General features: G+C 29.9%; 1 protein-coding gene across 1 annotated transcript; it reads right to left on the minus strand.

Moving 5' to 3' along the window:
• Positions 1 to 1,216: 1,216 nt before the first annotated feature.
• Positions 1,217 to 3,164, minus strand: LOC131608241 (protein neprosin-like). The gene is made up of 7 exons (XM_058880157.1): positions 3,033 to 3,164; positions 2,863 to 2,943; positions 2,517 to 2,669; positions 2,224 to 2,385; positions 2,049 to 2,102; positions 1,761 to 1,901; positions 1,217 to 1,677 (listed from the first exon to the last, which is right to left on the minus strand). Exons 1-7 carry the CDS (start codon positions 3,147 to 3,149, stop codon positions 1,297 to 1,299), a joined length of 1,089 nt encoding a protein of 362 aa, XP_058736140.1. The 5' UTR covers positions 3,150 to 3,164; the 3' UTR covers positions 1,217 to 1,296.
• Positions 3,165 to 15,214: the final 12,050 nt, after the last annotated feature.

The raw sequence follows: 15,214 nt of genomic DNA on the forward strand, positions 1-15,214 counted from the left end.
TTAAAAAAAAATAATGAACTAATAATATTAATGATAAGTTAGAATGATAAAAAGCCAAAACTATCATCGATATTTTTCGCAAATATATGTATAGCCATTTTTTATAATGTTATAACACAATAATTAAACTTAATATAAACAATGGTTATTTAGAAATAATAGTGACTAACAAATAATAACCAATAATAATAAAACTAATAAGGATTTAACCTATAGTAGTTGATTTAGTCAATTATTAAAAGATACATTTTGAGAGATAAAACAATGATTTGAGCCCAAAGATACAATTAGGCCTTATAGCTAATACACACCCCTTATATTTACAAAAATATGATTTCTCTTTTAAAAGATGAAACTTATATCTAAATGTACCAATAAAATAATTTAATGAGTATAACAGGACTAAGGGTTGACTTTGATGTTAAAGAGGGACTAATATGACTCGGTTAAATTTTATAAGGGATTTAATATGGACTTTTTTCTCAGCGACTAATCTGACCTCTGTTTTTGTGAATGACTAAAGTGGACCTTCACTCCTTTTATTTATTTTACTTTACGCAACTCCAACCCTTGATTTACTAGCCTTAGATAGGCACCGTAATAATAGAAATGATAAATTGACTATTAGGTCTATGTGGATTCGACACTCTTTATATTACTTCGATATGATTCGTACACTTGAGGAAAACACCGATCACAAACCCCATTTAGTCATAGCAAATATTTTGCCTAGAGTTTGACTCTATTGTGAATATTCACATATCCGATGTACTTCCTATTATGATAATATTCTGATTTGCTTACTTGGCTCTATAGACCATTAATTCTTAAGATGATAGAACTCACCCAAGTCAGATTTCAAGAGTTATAAAGTTTAAAGACCATTATAATAAGAAAGTTTATATAATTAGGAGCAATATAAGACATAAGAGATAAATCATTAACTTTATTCAATAAGTTTCTATAAAGATTTTGAATAACTTTATTTTATGGTGCAAACCCTATTTGGTCATTGCAAAGTTATCATCTAGAGTTTAACTCTATTAGCAATATTCACATATTAGATCTACTTCTTATTTTGATAATATTCTGATTTGCGTGCTTGTCTCTATAGACCATTAATTCTTAAGATGAGAGAACTTACCCAAGTAAGATTTCAAGATTTATAAAGCTTTTGACCATTATAATAAGAAATCTTTGATAGTTAGGAGCAATATAAGACACAAGAGAGAAATCATTAACTTTATTTAAAAGTTTTATAAAGACTTTGAATAACCTTATTTTACGATAGAATAATTAACACGACTTTCCACCTGGCCCACCATACAAAAAAGATTGATGAATATCGGGTCCTTCATCACCACGATATAACAAGTCATAACAATTTAAATTACCCCCTTTATTTATTTTCATATTTTCAGGATGTACGTCAATTTCATTATATTCTGAATTAATAATCTCAATTCTTAACATAAAACCCGAGTTTCTGTATTTTTCTTGTGGCAATCTTCCACTACCCATTGGAGGACTATCCTTTCCAGTCGGACTATAAGTTTCACCGCCAAATCTAATTATAGATGCTCCTGAACTTAAGTGAGAGAATAATTCTTTTGGCCAATATCCAACACATTCTGGTTTATAATGAAAACATAACCACCAATGACCCGTGGATTTATCCTACAAATATTTAGGCAATTAATAGTTAATAAAATATATATTATTATGATATATGTTTAGAAAAAAATTCAAATGAAAATTACCTGTTTGATTGTGGTAACAAGAAGCCTTTTGTTTAATGCCCCAATAGTAGACACATCTGATTGGACACTTCCAAGTACTTTTTCACTACCAACTTGCACGAAACCAGGGCAATCAATATTATAACATCCAGATCTACCCGCCTGCATGTTTGTATCAAATTAGGAAAAACAATATCAAGGTTACTTTTTGTATTTTTTAAAGGGGGTTTCTTATTTGTCTAAAAATTTAATAGTTGAATTATTAAGAATTTTTAAAAATTATTAAAAACATTAAATTTATATTATTACCGTCCAACGTGCGGTTATGTGAAGTTTACTATCTCCGTATAAGCCTGGATTAACCTTGTATATCAAAAAATGAATACAAATGGTATATTAAAAAAGAGTTTTATTAACAGAAAAAGAAAATAAACTATGAATGCACTTAAGAAATTAAAGTAATATGTTTTTCTAAATAACGTACCCCAAGTCCGACAAATATGCTATTTAGATCAGATGGTGGACCATTTTGAACCCAAATTCCAGATATGCTATATTGTTTTCCTTGAAGTGTTAAATTATATTCACTAATACATGCATGTCCTCCATGAAATGTCATAGTTTGAGTTGTATCGAGGGTAGTTGACTAGAGAATAATACAAATACAATATTTAGATTATATAATATTTCAATATAAAATATAAAATTCATAAAATTTACTTTATCTAATAAATAATCTTACATAGCATGATATGATGATTGTGATAGTCCACTTACATGATATTCAGGAGAATTTTGCTGAAAAGCTTCCATCTCATGTTTTTTTGTTGTATTGTAAAAAGGAACTTTTCCTGTTGGACATTCTTCAAAGGTTTTACCATCATAAGATGAATTTGTTGGCACAACGTTTCTGGCAAATGTCGGGTAAAGCTACTTGGCAATGAAAAGAAAGAAAAACAAGATTTTATACTCAAAATTTGAATACTAAAATGCATTATAAATCATGTATATAAAAAAAAAAACTATGCATCGTTCCCTTCTACTTCATGAAATAACAATTAGTTTTCATATGTTCAAATTAAAAGTAGTTAATTAAACTTCAAATATTTTCCATTACTTATACCTGAATTTTGTGATTTTTTAATAAAGGATGTTGTAGTGAAGGTTGCTTGTAGATATCAACACAATCAAAATCAACATCCACCTGATAATCGATTTGTTAACAAAAATTACAATCAAATAAAATATATGCAAAAGAACTTATAAAAAAGAAAATTCAATAATAGACAATACCATCCATTTATCTGAATAAGAAAAATCATGTTTCTTAGTTAACAGAATTTCAGTTCTTGCGTCAACATTGCTACATGCTAAGCAAAAACAAAGAACTAGAACCATAAATAACGCCATAGAATAATAGAGTTTATTTTCAAATAATGTTTATGTAATACACGCTCAAACATATGCACGTATTTATACTTATGAAAACATATAATTATTCATTTTTTTATTAAAAATAATAATGTATTAATGGGTTGTGAAAATAAAATTGAATCTAAAAAGTCAAAAAGTTTAAACTTTTATATAAATAGTCAAGATACATTAATTATTCATTAAATGTAAAAGAGTCAAATTCAAAAACTAAAATAAAAATTTAATTTTAAAATTTATTGAATACTTTATTTGAATTATTTAGTCTAATGGTTTAAAATAATAAAAAATAGTTTTCTCTCTTCATATTTAATTATTTATTATTTTTAACCGTTAGACTAAATAATTTAATCTTGGAGTAAGAATATTCCTTTATTATATATATATATATATATATATATATATATATATATATATATATATATATATATATATATATATATATATATATATATATATATATATATATATATATATATATATATATATATATATATATATAGGGCCGACCCAATCAACGCAAAGGCCCCGTTCTAAATTTGAAAATGGGCCCAAATTCAAAATATAAATACAATTATAATAATTAAAAAATACACATAAAAATTATATTTATGTATTAATCAATAATTTATTTAATTAAAATTATTTTGAATTTTGATATATCTCAATTTTTGCATGTATTGAGTTTTTATTATAGCATTTTTTGATTTATTGAATTTTTATCATAACATTTTATTTATTTCAATTAATATTTATGGAAAAAATTGGACCTTTTAAATTTTTGGGGCCCGCACTTCCTGCACATGCACAGAGCCGGCTATATATATATATATATATATATATATATATATATATATATATATATATATATATATATATATATATATATATATATATATATATATATATATATATTGCTACTAAAATTAAAATTAAGGTAGTTTGATGTGATTGTGGCATATTTAATGTGATACCTAACATATTTTTATAATTTTGTTAATTTTTGTTCCATCAAAATAATTTTAAAATAATTGTATAATTTTTATGAATTTAGAAATCAAAATTAATTTTTTTAAAACAAATGTTCATCGGTTTTAAATTTTTTCAAACCAAAATTACTATAATATATGAAATTAGAGAATACATATTTTAGTTTACAATTGTTAAAATAAATTGAATTTTAAAATATTTTAAGCCTAATATATAAGTTAAATAAATCAAAATATTATATGATTATAAAGTGTTATTTAATACGCACATGTGTCATAAATTTTGTACAACTCTACTCTATCACAGTGGTGAAGGTGCCTTTTTCTGAGCATAGTTAATGATAATAATATAGTTAGTAAAAGGGTGAACTCTTGAGCAATAAAAGTGTGAGATCGGTTGATAGGGATGTGTGGATGTAAATGTGATATTGAATGCTCTCTTAGGTATTGACCCTTTCGTTTCAATGGCCTTGAGAAATTACATTTTCTTGTTAACCAAGCCAAGCTGCAACCTTAAAGTCTTTGTGATTCCTGCTTTTACGCTTTTTATATATCTTTTGTTTAGATGAGTCATAATCAATTCTAGATGTTTGCGTCATTGTTTGGTGAGTGTTAGGATCCTCCATTTTTGTTCTCTCAATAGAGAAGTGTGCAGGTGTGATTCATTCTTGAACATCTTTTGCTTGTGGAATTTCTGACATAAAATTTGTATATAGGATTAGCATTGTTATCATGGTACTTTGATTGAAATTGGTAATGATTGATCTTTGTGTACTTTTGGAATTTGAACCATTCAATTGTTCTTGTTTCTGCTTGGTTGTTTCATTTGTGATATTTTGTGTTCCCGGTAATTTATCATTGTTTTGTTTGAGGACAAACAAGAGTTTAAGTTGGGGAGAGTTGTTAGGTGCCAAATTGTGTTAATATTTAGTTTAATTAGTGGCACCTTTCGACCGTTTTTATCGAGTATTCGTACAATTCCCTGAAGTTTTAGATAATTATTTATAGTTGTTCATTTTATGTTAATATGTGTTTTAGTTATGATTTTGTAGGTCTTAGCTCATTTTGGGAAGTTTTGAGCTTGTTTGAAGATTGCTGGACAGAGCATAGTGCGCGTCGCGCCCTGGGCAAGATATTTTCCTGAAGCTTCCCGCAGAGAGAAGCGCGCGTGGCGCGCTTGGGCGGTTTAACTTTCAAAGTGTAATGGCGCGATGCGCGCTAGAGGGTGCGATGCGCCCTGGACAGAAAACAGAATTGTTATTTAAGGAGCAAATCAGATATTTTCTCTTCTTCTTGATCATCTTAAGAGCTCAAAGAACCCTAAACTATTGTAGCAACTGAAGAATTGGAGAATCGAAGCCTTGATCGTCTATTAATCGCCGTAGATGCTTGTCATTCTTCATCCTTACCTTCTTGAGCAAGCTACCATTTTCATGGATAGCTAAATCTCTTTTGTATCAAGATAAGATGTAATCCTCCTTGACTTTAGTATGTATTTCTTGTGAATATATGTGTATGAACAAGTTATGATCAATATAGATGGTTTAGTTTGTTTGTTAAAGCTTTTCTATGGTATAAATGTTTGAGACATCAATATTTGTACCTTGATCTAATTTCATCATCTATCAAACTATAAATTGCAGACATGGATTTAGCGTTTGATATTTACTTATTATTGGTTTATAAAACATTATTTGTATTGTTTAAACAGTGGAGAAATCGGCGGTTAAACAATACGGTAAATCTAACTATATCGTTGCGGACACGGACGGCTATATATATATATATATATATATATATATATATATATATATATATATATATATATATATATATATATATATATATATATATATATATATATATATTGTTACTAAAATTAAAATTAAGGTGGTTTGATGTGATTGTGGCATATTTAATGTGATACCTAACATATTTTTATAATTTTGTTAATTTTTGTTCCATCAAAATAATTTTAAAATAATTGTATAATTTTTTATGAATTTAGAAATCAAAATTAATTTTTTTTAAAACAAATGTTTATCAGTTTTAAATTTTTTCAAACCAAAATTACTACAATATATGAAATTAGAGAATACATATTTTAGTTTAAAAATGTTAAAATAAATTGAATTTTAAAATATTTTAAGCCTAATATATAAGTTAAATAAATTAAAATATTGATTATAAAGAGTTATTTAATACGTACGTGTGTCATAAATTTTGTACAACTCTACTCTATCACAGTGGCGAAGGTGCCTTTTTCTGAGCATAGTTAATGATAATAATATAGTTAGTAAAATAGAAATAGGTTCACATATAATAGTAACAATAAGAATATAATAATATAATAAATTAGTAAAATAGAAATTGGTAGTATAAGTAAACAGAGACATGTTCACGCGTCACACATGAAGCTGTTTAAGTGGGACAAAGTCAATGAGTCGGCCTATCAAGCCCGAAAAAAAGTTAGAGTTTGAGCTTTATTTTTAGAGGCCATTTATATTCGGATCTTTTTAAGTCCGGCTCGAAAAGCTCTAAAAAATATGGACCGACTCGTATGGGCCATGAATGACCCACCAACCTAAAAAATATTAAATTTTTTAATTTAATTAGAAATTATTCTTTCGTAATTCATAAAGGTATGCTATAAACAATTTTCCTATGTATTTTAATTCTTTTTTTGGTATTATAAAGGTATAAATATCAAACAAAAGTTGATGGTTTGATTTAATTTCAAATTAAAAGGTTTCATCCTAATATGATTATGTAGATCGTATATAAAAGACACCATAATGTATTCTAATTAAAAATAAGGTTGAAATGATATTTAAAAAGTTCTGATATAATTTTTATGGGAGGATAGAGTTAATGCAAATTATATATATTTATATATATATATATATATATATATATATATATATATATATATATATATATATATATATATATATATATATATATATATATATATATATATATATATATATATATATATACACACACACACATCAGATATGTAAAACAGCGGAAACATGATCGAAGTTTAAAGTATTTTAGTGAAAAATGGTAGATAGAAGATAGATCATATATAACTAATCCATTATGTTTAATTAATCCTTTAAATATTTTTAAATATTTAACACGTTGATCTATAGTTTTAGAAAAAACAATATAAACAATTATAAATTCTGTATAAGGATTAAAAATATCATTCATAATATTTTGAAATTCCGAAGAGGCATTTTTAAGGCCAAAAGGAAGGATATTCCATTCATAATGTTCAAAAGGCACAATAAAGACACTTTTATATTTATCAGATTCATTAATCTGAATTTGCCAATAACCAGATTTCATATCAAACTTAGAGAAGATTAAAACATTGTTTAATCTATCTAAAAAGTCTTTTTTTTATTAGGAGTATGTTATCTAATCCATCTTAACACTTTATTAAGAGGCTTGTAATTAATAAAAGTCTAGGGACCTCACGTTCTTTTTTCAGCAACATTTTTGACATAAAAAGTTGTGCAACTCCAAGAAGATTTGGATTTTCTTATCAATTTTTTCTCTAAAAGAGATTCTATCTCTTTTTTGCATAACTCCAAATACTCATGGTTCATTTGAGCAGACGTAGCTTTGGTGGGAATTTGACTTTCATTAAAGTCATCAAGATAAGGTAAAGAAATAACATGTTTCTTTCTATCCTAAAAAGCAGACAACAAAAGTAACAAGAACAAAAAATGATACTTTTTGTTCTTGTTACTTTTGGTAACCAATCGTTAATTGGTCTAGTGGTGATTGGCTTGGTAGGGAGAATCACAGTTCAATCCCCCGCAAATGCGATCGGAAGGGGCTGGAACCACTTAATGACCGAACTGACCCCCGAACCGGATTAAACCGGTGGTGATAAACAAACAAAACATTTGGTAAATCATTGCACATTTAATATTCTTTTAACGATTGAGATTTTATATATATATATATATATATATATATATATATATATATATATATATATATATATATATATATATATATATATATATATATATATATATAATTCATTTATATTTGTTTTTAAGTTTTTGGATATTATATTATTATTATTATTATTATTTTCTTTTAGAGTTAAAAGATAGCGCACCGACAGTTTAAAATAGTTTTACACTGTCATCCAATAGAAAATTAAAAATGTGTCATGTCATTAATTTTTTTAAAAATAAAAATATGGTTTAATTGAATACAAGAATGACAGTGTAAACATTTTTTTACACAGTCAATGCATTACCCCTTTTCTCTTTTTTTTTTTATTATTATTATTATTATTATTATTATTATTATTATTATTATTATATATTATTTATTTACTTATATAATTAGTGGCGACTGAATATTATAGTGTGATTGTTATATTTATTATTATTTTTAATGTAGAGTTAAATTAAATTAGTGAAAGTTAGAAGTCTTATATTTATTATTATTTTTAATGTAGAGTTAAATTAAATTAGTGAAAGTTAGAAGTCTTAAAAAGACTTTGGTCCTCTATTTTCATATTTTTCTAAATTTTAGTCCTTAAAAGCCAAATAAATTTAATTTTTTTAATAACTTAATTTTTCAAATTAATTAAAATTTTGAAAACCACTTCTAAAGGCCAAAGTCCATTTTGTTAGCACAAGAGTCTATTTACCAACTTAATTAAACTTTTCTGTTTTGTTTTTAAACATATATAACAACTAACTCAAGCTAACAAGTATAATTCAGGCCATTTAAGTGTTATGCATTCTTTCAAGTAATGCTATTTAAAATGTATGCACCAAACTTGGCACATGGAATTTTGCAGCTTTTTTTTCTAGTAAATTCTATGTTAACATCAACTCCTTTGTTGATCTACCACCATATGATAGTGATACACTATAAGCCACAGAACTAATATAGAACTCATGAAACCATTCGTTAGTTCCTATTCAACCTTTTAGAAAATAATGCCATACGCAGCTGCCCCATCACTAACATAAGACTGATCCTGATAAACATGACACACTGCTCCTTGTTGTAATGGTGAGTCCATAGTTTAAGAAAAACTGGATTTATTAGAGCACCACTGTTGGAATAATTAGAGCACCACAGGGTTTAATTGTGGATTTGTAAACTTCTATTATCATTACAATTTGATGCACGAGTATACTTGAAGAATGAAGAACATCAAAAAGTGTACCATCTGGGTTCCAATCAGTGAAGAGTTATGGGATTGTGAGATTTGGTTGGTGTCCTACATCATTTTTGTTAGTGCTTTTATTGGTTGATTTTCATCTATATTTGACTAAAACATAATAGCAGTAAAACATAATACAAGTGTAATCTTGCAAATATAAAAAGAACAAAACAGGTACATGCAAGATGTTATATGGAATGTCATGACATCAACTCATCATGACATCGTACCTGCAGAACTGGAAGGAAGATTCGGTTCGTTACTCAACAGATACAGGATATTCGTAGAATATTTTGCAATCCTATGTGGCGCAAATTTAAAGGTCAAAAGAATATCGAAGAATTAGATCTGAAGATTGAAGATTCGGGAAGAAACAGATCAGAAGATTGAAGATTCAGCAGTTTCTAATTTAGGAGATAAATTAGGAAACTCATGATTAAAAAGACCTTGATTGTAGCAGAAGATTTTTGCAGATTTGTAACAGCGAGGAATGCTGCGATCTGTAAGCCCAAGTCCAACTGGGACCAGGTTATAAATAGAAACCTTTGTAACCTAGTTTAGGAGAGCTAGTCGAGTATTGGCAAGATGTAGTTTTTAGGGTTAGCCGTGTAAGTGAACCACATTGATTGTGGGATGGTCACTGGTATGTGATTCTCGAAGTTGTTAAGCAAGAGAAGTTTAGTGTGAATCTCGAAGCATGTAGGTAAGAGATGTTGTGTTCTTGGAGGAAGCTGTTAAGCAACTTCATATTATGTTTGTTTTTGTATTTAGAATGTTGGTAATTAGGCCGTCGATGCAGTGACTGAGTTGTTGACTGCTAGACATCATTGCTATGATTGGGAGTGGAATGGAGATATTCCATATTTAGGGAGAACCTAGGCAGAAGGGTCATTGGGTAGTGATTAAGCGAGGAGTTGTAAACTGGGAGTTTAGCTCTGAATTGATAATGCTAATAGTGAACTTCATCCATTGCTTGGTAGCCCCCAGAGTAGGTTGGTTGAACCGAACTGGGTGAACAATTCTTTGTGTTATTTATCTTCTCCATTATGTTGTTTGTTCATTCATGGATGTTATGACATCGTGTATAACATCAGGTTCAAAAGTGTTAGATGTTCCTTTACAGAACCATGTAAACTTTACAATCTGGCTATGTTGACTGAACATATGTGATCCCAGATCTCATTGACTCCTTCTTAGGGGTAATTAAAAGTTGGGGGATCTTTATGTTCTGCCTCTGTTACATTAATAACAGATCATATGCATTGACATCGTGTATGACATCCGAGACTGTCATGCCAGAATTTCAATTGGTATCAGAGCAGGCATCCTGTCTGTTTCTGGATGAGATCCATGAGGGATACGTCTTGGTTGTGGTAAAGGTATAAAGATTGTTTGAACAAGGAATGTTCATATTGTATGATGGTCCCTTGAAGTGGAGGATGAACTTATATGTGGAGGATTAGACCAACCTGACCTAGAACTGTGATGCTGGAACAAGGAGTGCTTAATCCAAAGACTGCATGCGAGAGTGAAGAATTTGAATTTCAGAACAAATTCGATCGGTATCTATGGGCAGAGAAGAATCACATCAAAACCTTCATGTGGGAGTGAAGATATTGATAAGGTAACCTCTGTTTATATGTGAGTTTATCAGGTCAGGATATTGATTAGGTCTAGTCTATTAATTGGTGCAGAAGCAAGCATTGTGCAAGGTTGAGTAGCAATCAATCTGTAGTTTTCATGCTTACAACTAACTCTTGAAGTAAGCATTGTGTGAATTCTGTTGAAGTATGACTATTTTCCGCTGCATAGTCTCTGTGCAACCCCATGTGTATAAGACAGATTATAGGGTTAAGTATATTCAACAGAATGTATGGCAGAACCTTACAGCTTTGGTTAAAGTGTCAAAGATACTTGAGTAATCTCTCAAGTCCACTAATAATGACATGGTTTATTAGAGCTTGTCATACCCCAAAATTTGCCCACCACATCCTTACTCAAACTCAGAAGCTCAAGACTCAACTGACTATACACTCTCCTAAACAACAACCCTCAAACTAGGGTTTTGTATCTCTCAAAGCAAAATCAACTTCTGATACCTCAAGTGGATTCCATGGTCTCTCATATGATTCAAAGTACCCTCATGCCAAGTTTCAAGCCTCGATTCAAAAGATTGCTCACTCAATGGCCCAAACGATCAATAATCGACTGGTTGACCTAAAAGTCAAACTATTGTCAAAGTACAGTCAAAACTCATGATTTTTTGTCAACATCAACATTTTAATGTTATATTCATCATTTGATCAAGGGTTGATCATTATCCATCAAGAAAAGCTCTGAAATTATCAAAAATCTAAGTTGCTAAATTAGGGTTTTAAGGTGAAAGTCAGCTGAATTTCCCAACCAAAGCCTATTCTCGAGGAAATTTCATTATCTACAACTTTGATGTTGGGCCCAAAGTCAAGAAATGCTTCCGCATAAGAGATATGAGCCAAAATATTATAGGTCTTCCTAAAAGCTCGCAAAGAGCAGTTTTCTCGCACGAACCATATCATCAAGATAAAATCTCCAACTACAAAAAGCTTCCAAAGTAGCTTGTAGAGGACATCCTGAGCTTTCTAAAAAGTCCTAGAACACCTTCATAGGATGAAAATTGAATGAGTTATGATTGGTGCAAGTTGGGCGAAATCTAAGAAATACACAAGGCCTTAATTGACAAATTTCATATTTTTGAGTAATGGGCCATAAATTTTGAATCACCCACGAAATTTTAAGCTTATAGAGAGCCCAAGATCCAAAATTTATTTATTGTATGATATTATTTCATTTATTTTTGAGTTTATTTATTTAAATTCAAAATAAATCAAATAAAATTATATTTTTGAATAAATAAAAGATACTATGGAATATCCTCCCATCTTATCAAATCCAAATCTCCATCCAAGGGCTAGCAAATCGTGAAAAATGGCATGGAAATAGAATTTGACCAAGAAAAGAAAGTTTTTAATCAAGAATCAAATCAAATTTCCTTTGAGTGAAGACATGATTTCTTTCCAATTTTTTCAACCCTAATATGGTCTACTATATATTCATACACTTTGCAGCCTCCACACACACGAAAAAAAACCTAGCCACCACAAGTGCTACAAGTTTGCAAAATTCTCAAGAAACTAAAAATTTCGTACTCATAGTTGCAGCCTTCTCCAAGAGCAAATAACCAGCACAATCTCTTCAGTAGGTTTGAGAATTGTTGGTATTTGCTGCGAAATATGTATGCAGAAGCCGTAGCAAATTTGCAATTCTCTTGTAGCTAAAATATACGCAGGTTTTTAAAGGTGAAAAGGTTGAAGAAGGTGCGCGTGTCATCAGGTGATTGGCTAGTCAAAAAGTCAGCGCGTGGGGTCCTTTTGATTCACGTGTTTACTATTTAAATTTTTGTGTTTATTTGTTTAACAAATTGACATTGCAGCAGAGTTGGTAACAAGGCCACAATATGAATAACAAAAGCGCGGGTTCGATCCTCACGCTAGTCAGTTTTCCTATTATTTTTCTTAACAAATGATAACTCCCAGATCAGGTGCTCCCTGTCCCATACGCATCCTGGGTGCACCTTCAGATCCAACCCTTGGATTTCAACGGACCCAGATCTAACGAACAGGGATGAAGGCTCACCATAGGCGTACAGGAAAGCGATACAGGGGATCAGGCGCTTTGTTTCAACATTGTTTATTACATTTTGTTTTTTTGTTTGCTTTTGTGTTTTTAATTTACTAACCAATAACCAAAAAACACAAATTAAAATCAATTAACATTTTTTACTTAATAATTTAGGTTTTTTAGGCTTAATTAATTTAGGATATAATTTTTATTTAGTAGATAATTTAATTTAGTAATTTATTTTAGTAATTTAATTTAATAAAATAATTTAATAATTAGTTTTTAATTTAGGATTTAATCAGATAGTCTTAAGTTAATTTTAATTTGCTAATTAACCATCATTTTAATCATTCCCGACTTCTTCTCTCATCTCAAAATCTCGTGTATGGCGCATGATTGGTTTATTTTATTTAAGATATTAGAATGTACATAGGTGAAAAATGTAAATATCATAGTGAATATCTTTACTTTCTTGCACCTTTAAAATTCTGTATTTTAATTATTACACTGCCTAGATGTATGCTTAAATTAGGGTGTGTATGGCAAGCTCGAATTGAACGATTAGCTCACTAAAAATATATAAGATAAATTATAATCGAATCCAACACACTTGCACTCACTCACCCCTAGGGTACGCCTCTCTTTGGTTGCCTTCGATTATAAGGTCATGTCCCTCGAAATGTAGAGGTACCTATTAGCAAAAGTCCCTCGATTAAAAATCATCGCAAAGATCATAAGTCCCTCGATGACCCACGATGTTGCCTATGATAATATAATCTAGTCCCTCGAACAGTTGCCTACGAAACGATGATTGTCCCTCCGAATATTGCTAAAGGTACCTCTACTTGTTGCCTTCAAACGACCTTGATGACCCTTCGATGACCCGCACGTCTAATATAAACAAGGACTACCTACTTCTATGTAGTAGGGATAGTCCTAGGAATTTTAAAAAGCATAGAAAAAGACCAACTATTAGGGTAGTGCCCTTAATCTACCTAGCTCAATTAAAAATATCTTTTTCAATACTCTTTCAAAAAAACTAAGGCTATGCATTTACGTTAAAGTCCTTACGCCCCTTTTTTGCAACTCAAAACAAACAAACATTGAGCTAAGTAAATTAAGAGCCCGTAGATAACTACGGATGAAAAGGGTGCTTACACCTTCCCTTTTCATAACTTACCCCCCGAGCCCGTTTCTTTTTAAAAAAGATCTTTTTCTGTACTTTTTACCTTTCCTAACATTGGACAAAATAAAAGTCGGTGGCGACTCTTGCTTACCGCAACATTGCTTGCTTAAAAAAATAAAAGTCAGTTCACCGAGTTACAGAGCTGATGAATGTCAACTGATCAATGATATTCATAATCATCTGCAAGTGTGAACCTTGAAAAAGTTCAAGGCTGGAATGTTCCTAGAAGGAGGAATAGATGTCCTACTGGATGTTAGGACATTAAGAACTAGTATGCAGCTACCAACTGAAGAACAGATGTTCTAGTGCTAAACTAATATAGTGTGAGAACATTGGTTTAGAACCTACTCCTGGTCTGGAAGAGGAGACATCTGGCTATAAGTTGATAAGGACACGATTAACATGTGCTTCTACACAAATTCTTTTAGAAGTAAAAGCTCAGTTCCACAAGAAAACTCATGAAGGTATTCCCTTATGATCCTTTATGATTTACTTAAGAAGAGCTTGCATCTGGAATTTTCCTCTGATCAATGGAACCAGATATGTGTATTTTCATTCATAACCATAGAGCAGTTGCTGGAGCTAAATATTGTGTCTCAACCGCAGTGAAATATGGTCAAGAATGTGTACTACCCTAGTTGTTATCCAGAAAGGGTAGTGTTGTTTGGAATCAAGGAAGTCAAATGAATCTGACTAATTCAGTGTCATGCTATAACTAAGTCTATTCCAGAAACCTAAATGAGGGAATCTCCTCTATAGGTGCAGACTATGACATCCATCATCTCAAAATCAGAATGAAAGTCTGAAGAAAATCTTATTGAGATGTTGGCTATTGTATTCCTTGATATGTTTGGATATTGCTGATAATTGAATTATTATGTTCTCACCCCGAGTATTGTAAATTTGACATTAAGAATGTTAACCAAGAACCATGAAGGATGATGTCATATCTCATGTCACAACATCATCTCAAGATCTTCAGTTTCTTTGTAGTATATTT

This window comes from Vicia villosa, linkage group LG5 (genome assembly GCF_029867415.1).
Source record: "Vicia villosa cultivar HV-30 ecotype Madison, WI linkage group LG5, Vvil1.0, whole genome shotgun sequence".
Taxonomy (NCBI): domain Eukaryota; kingdom Viridiplantae; phylum Streptophyta; class Magnoliopsida; order Fabales; family Fabaceae; genus Vicia; species Vicia villosa.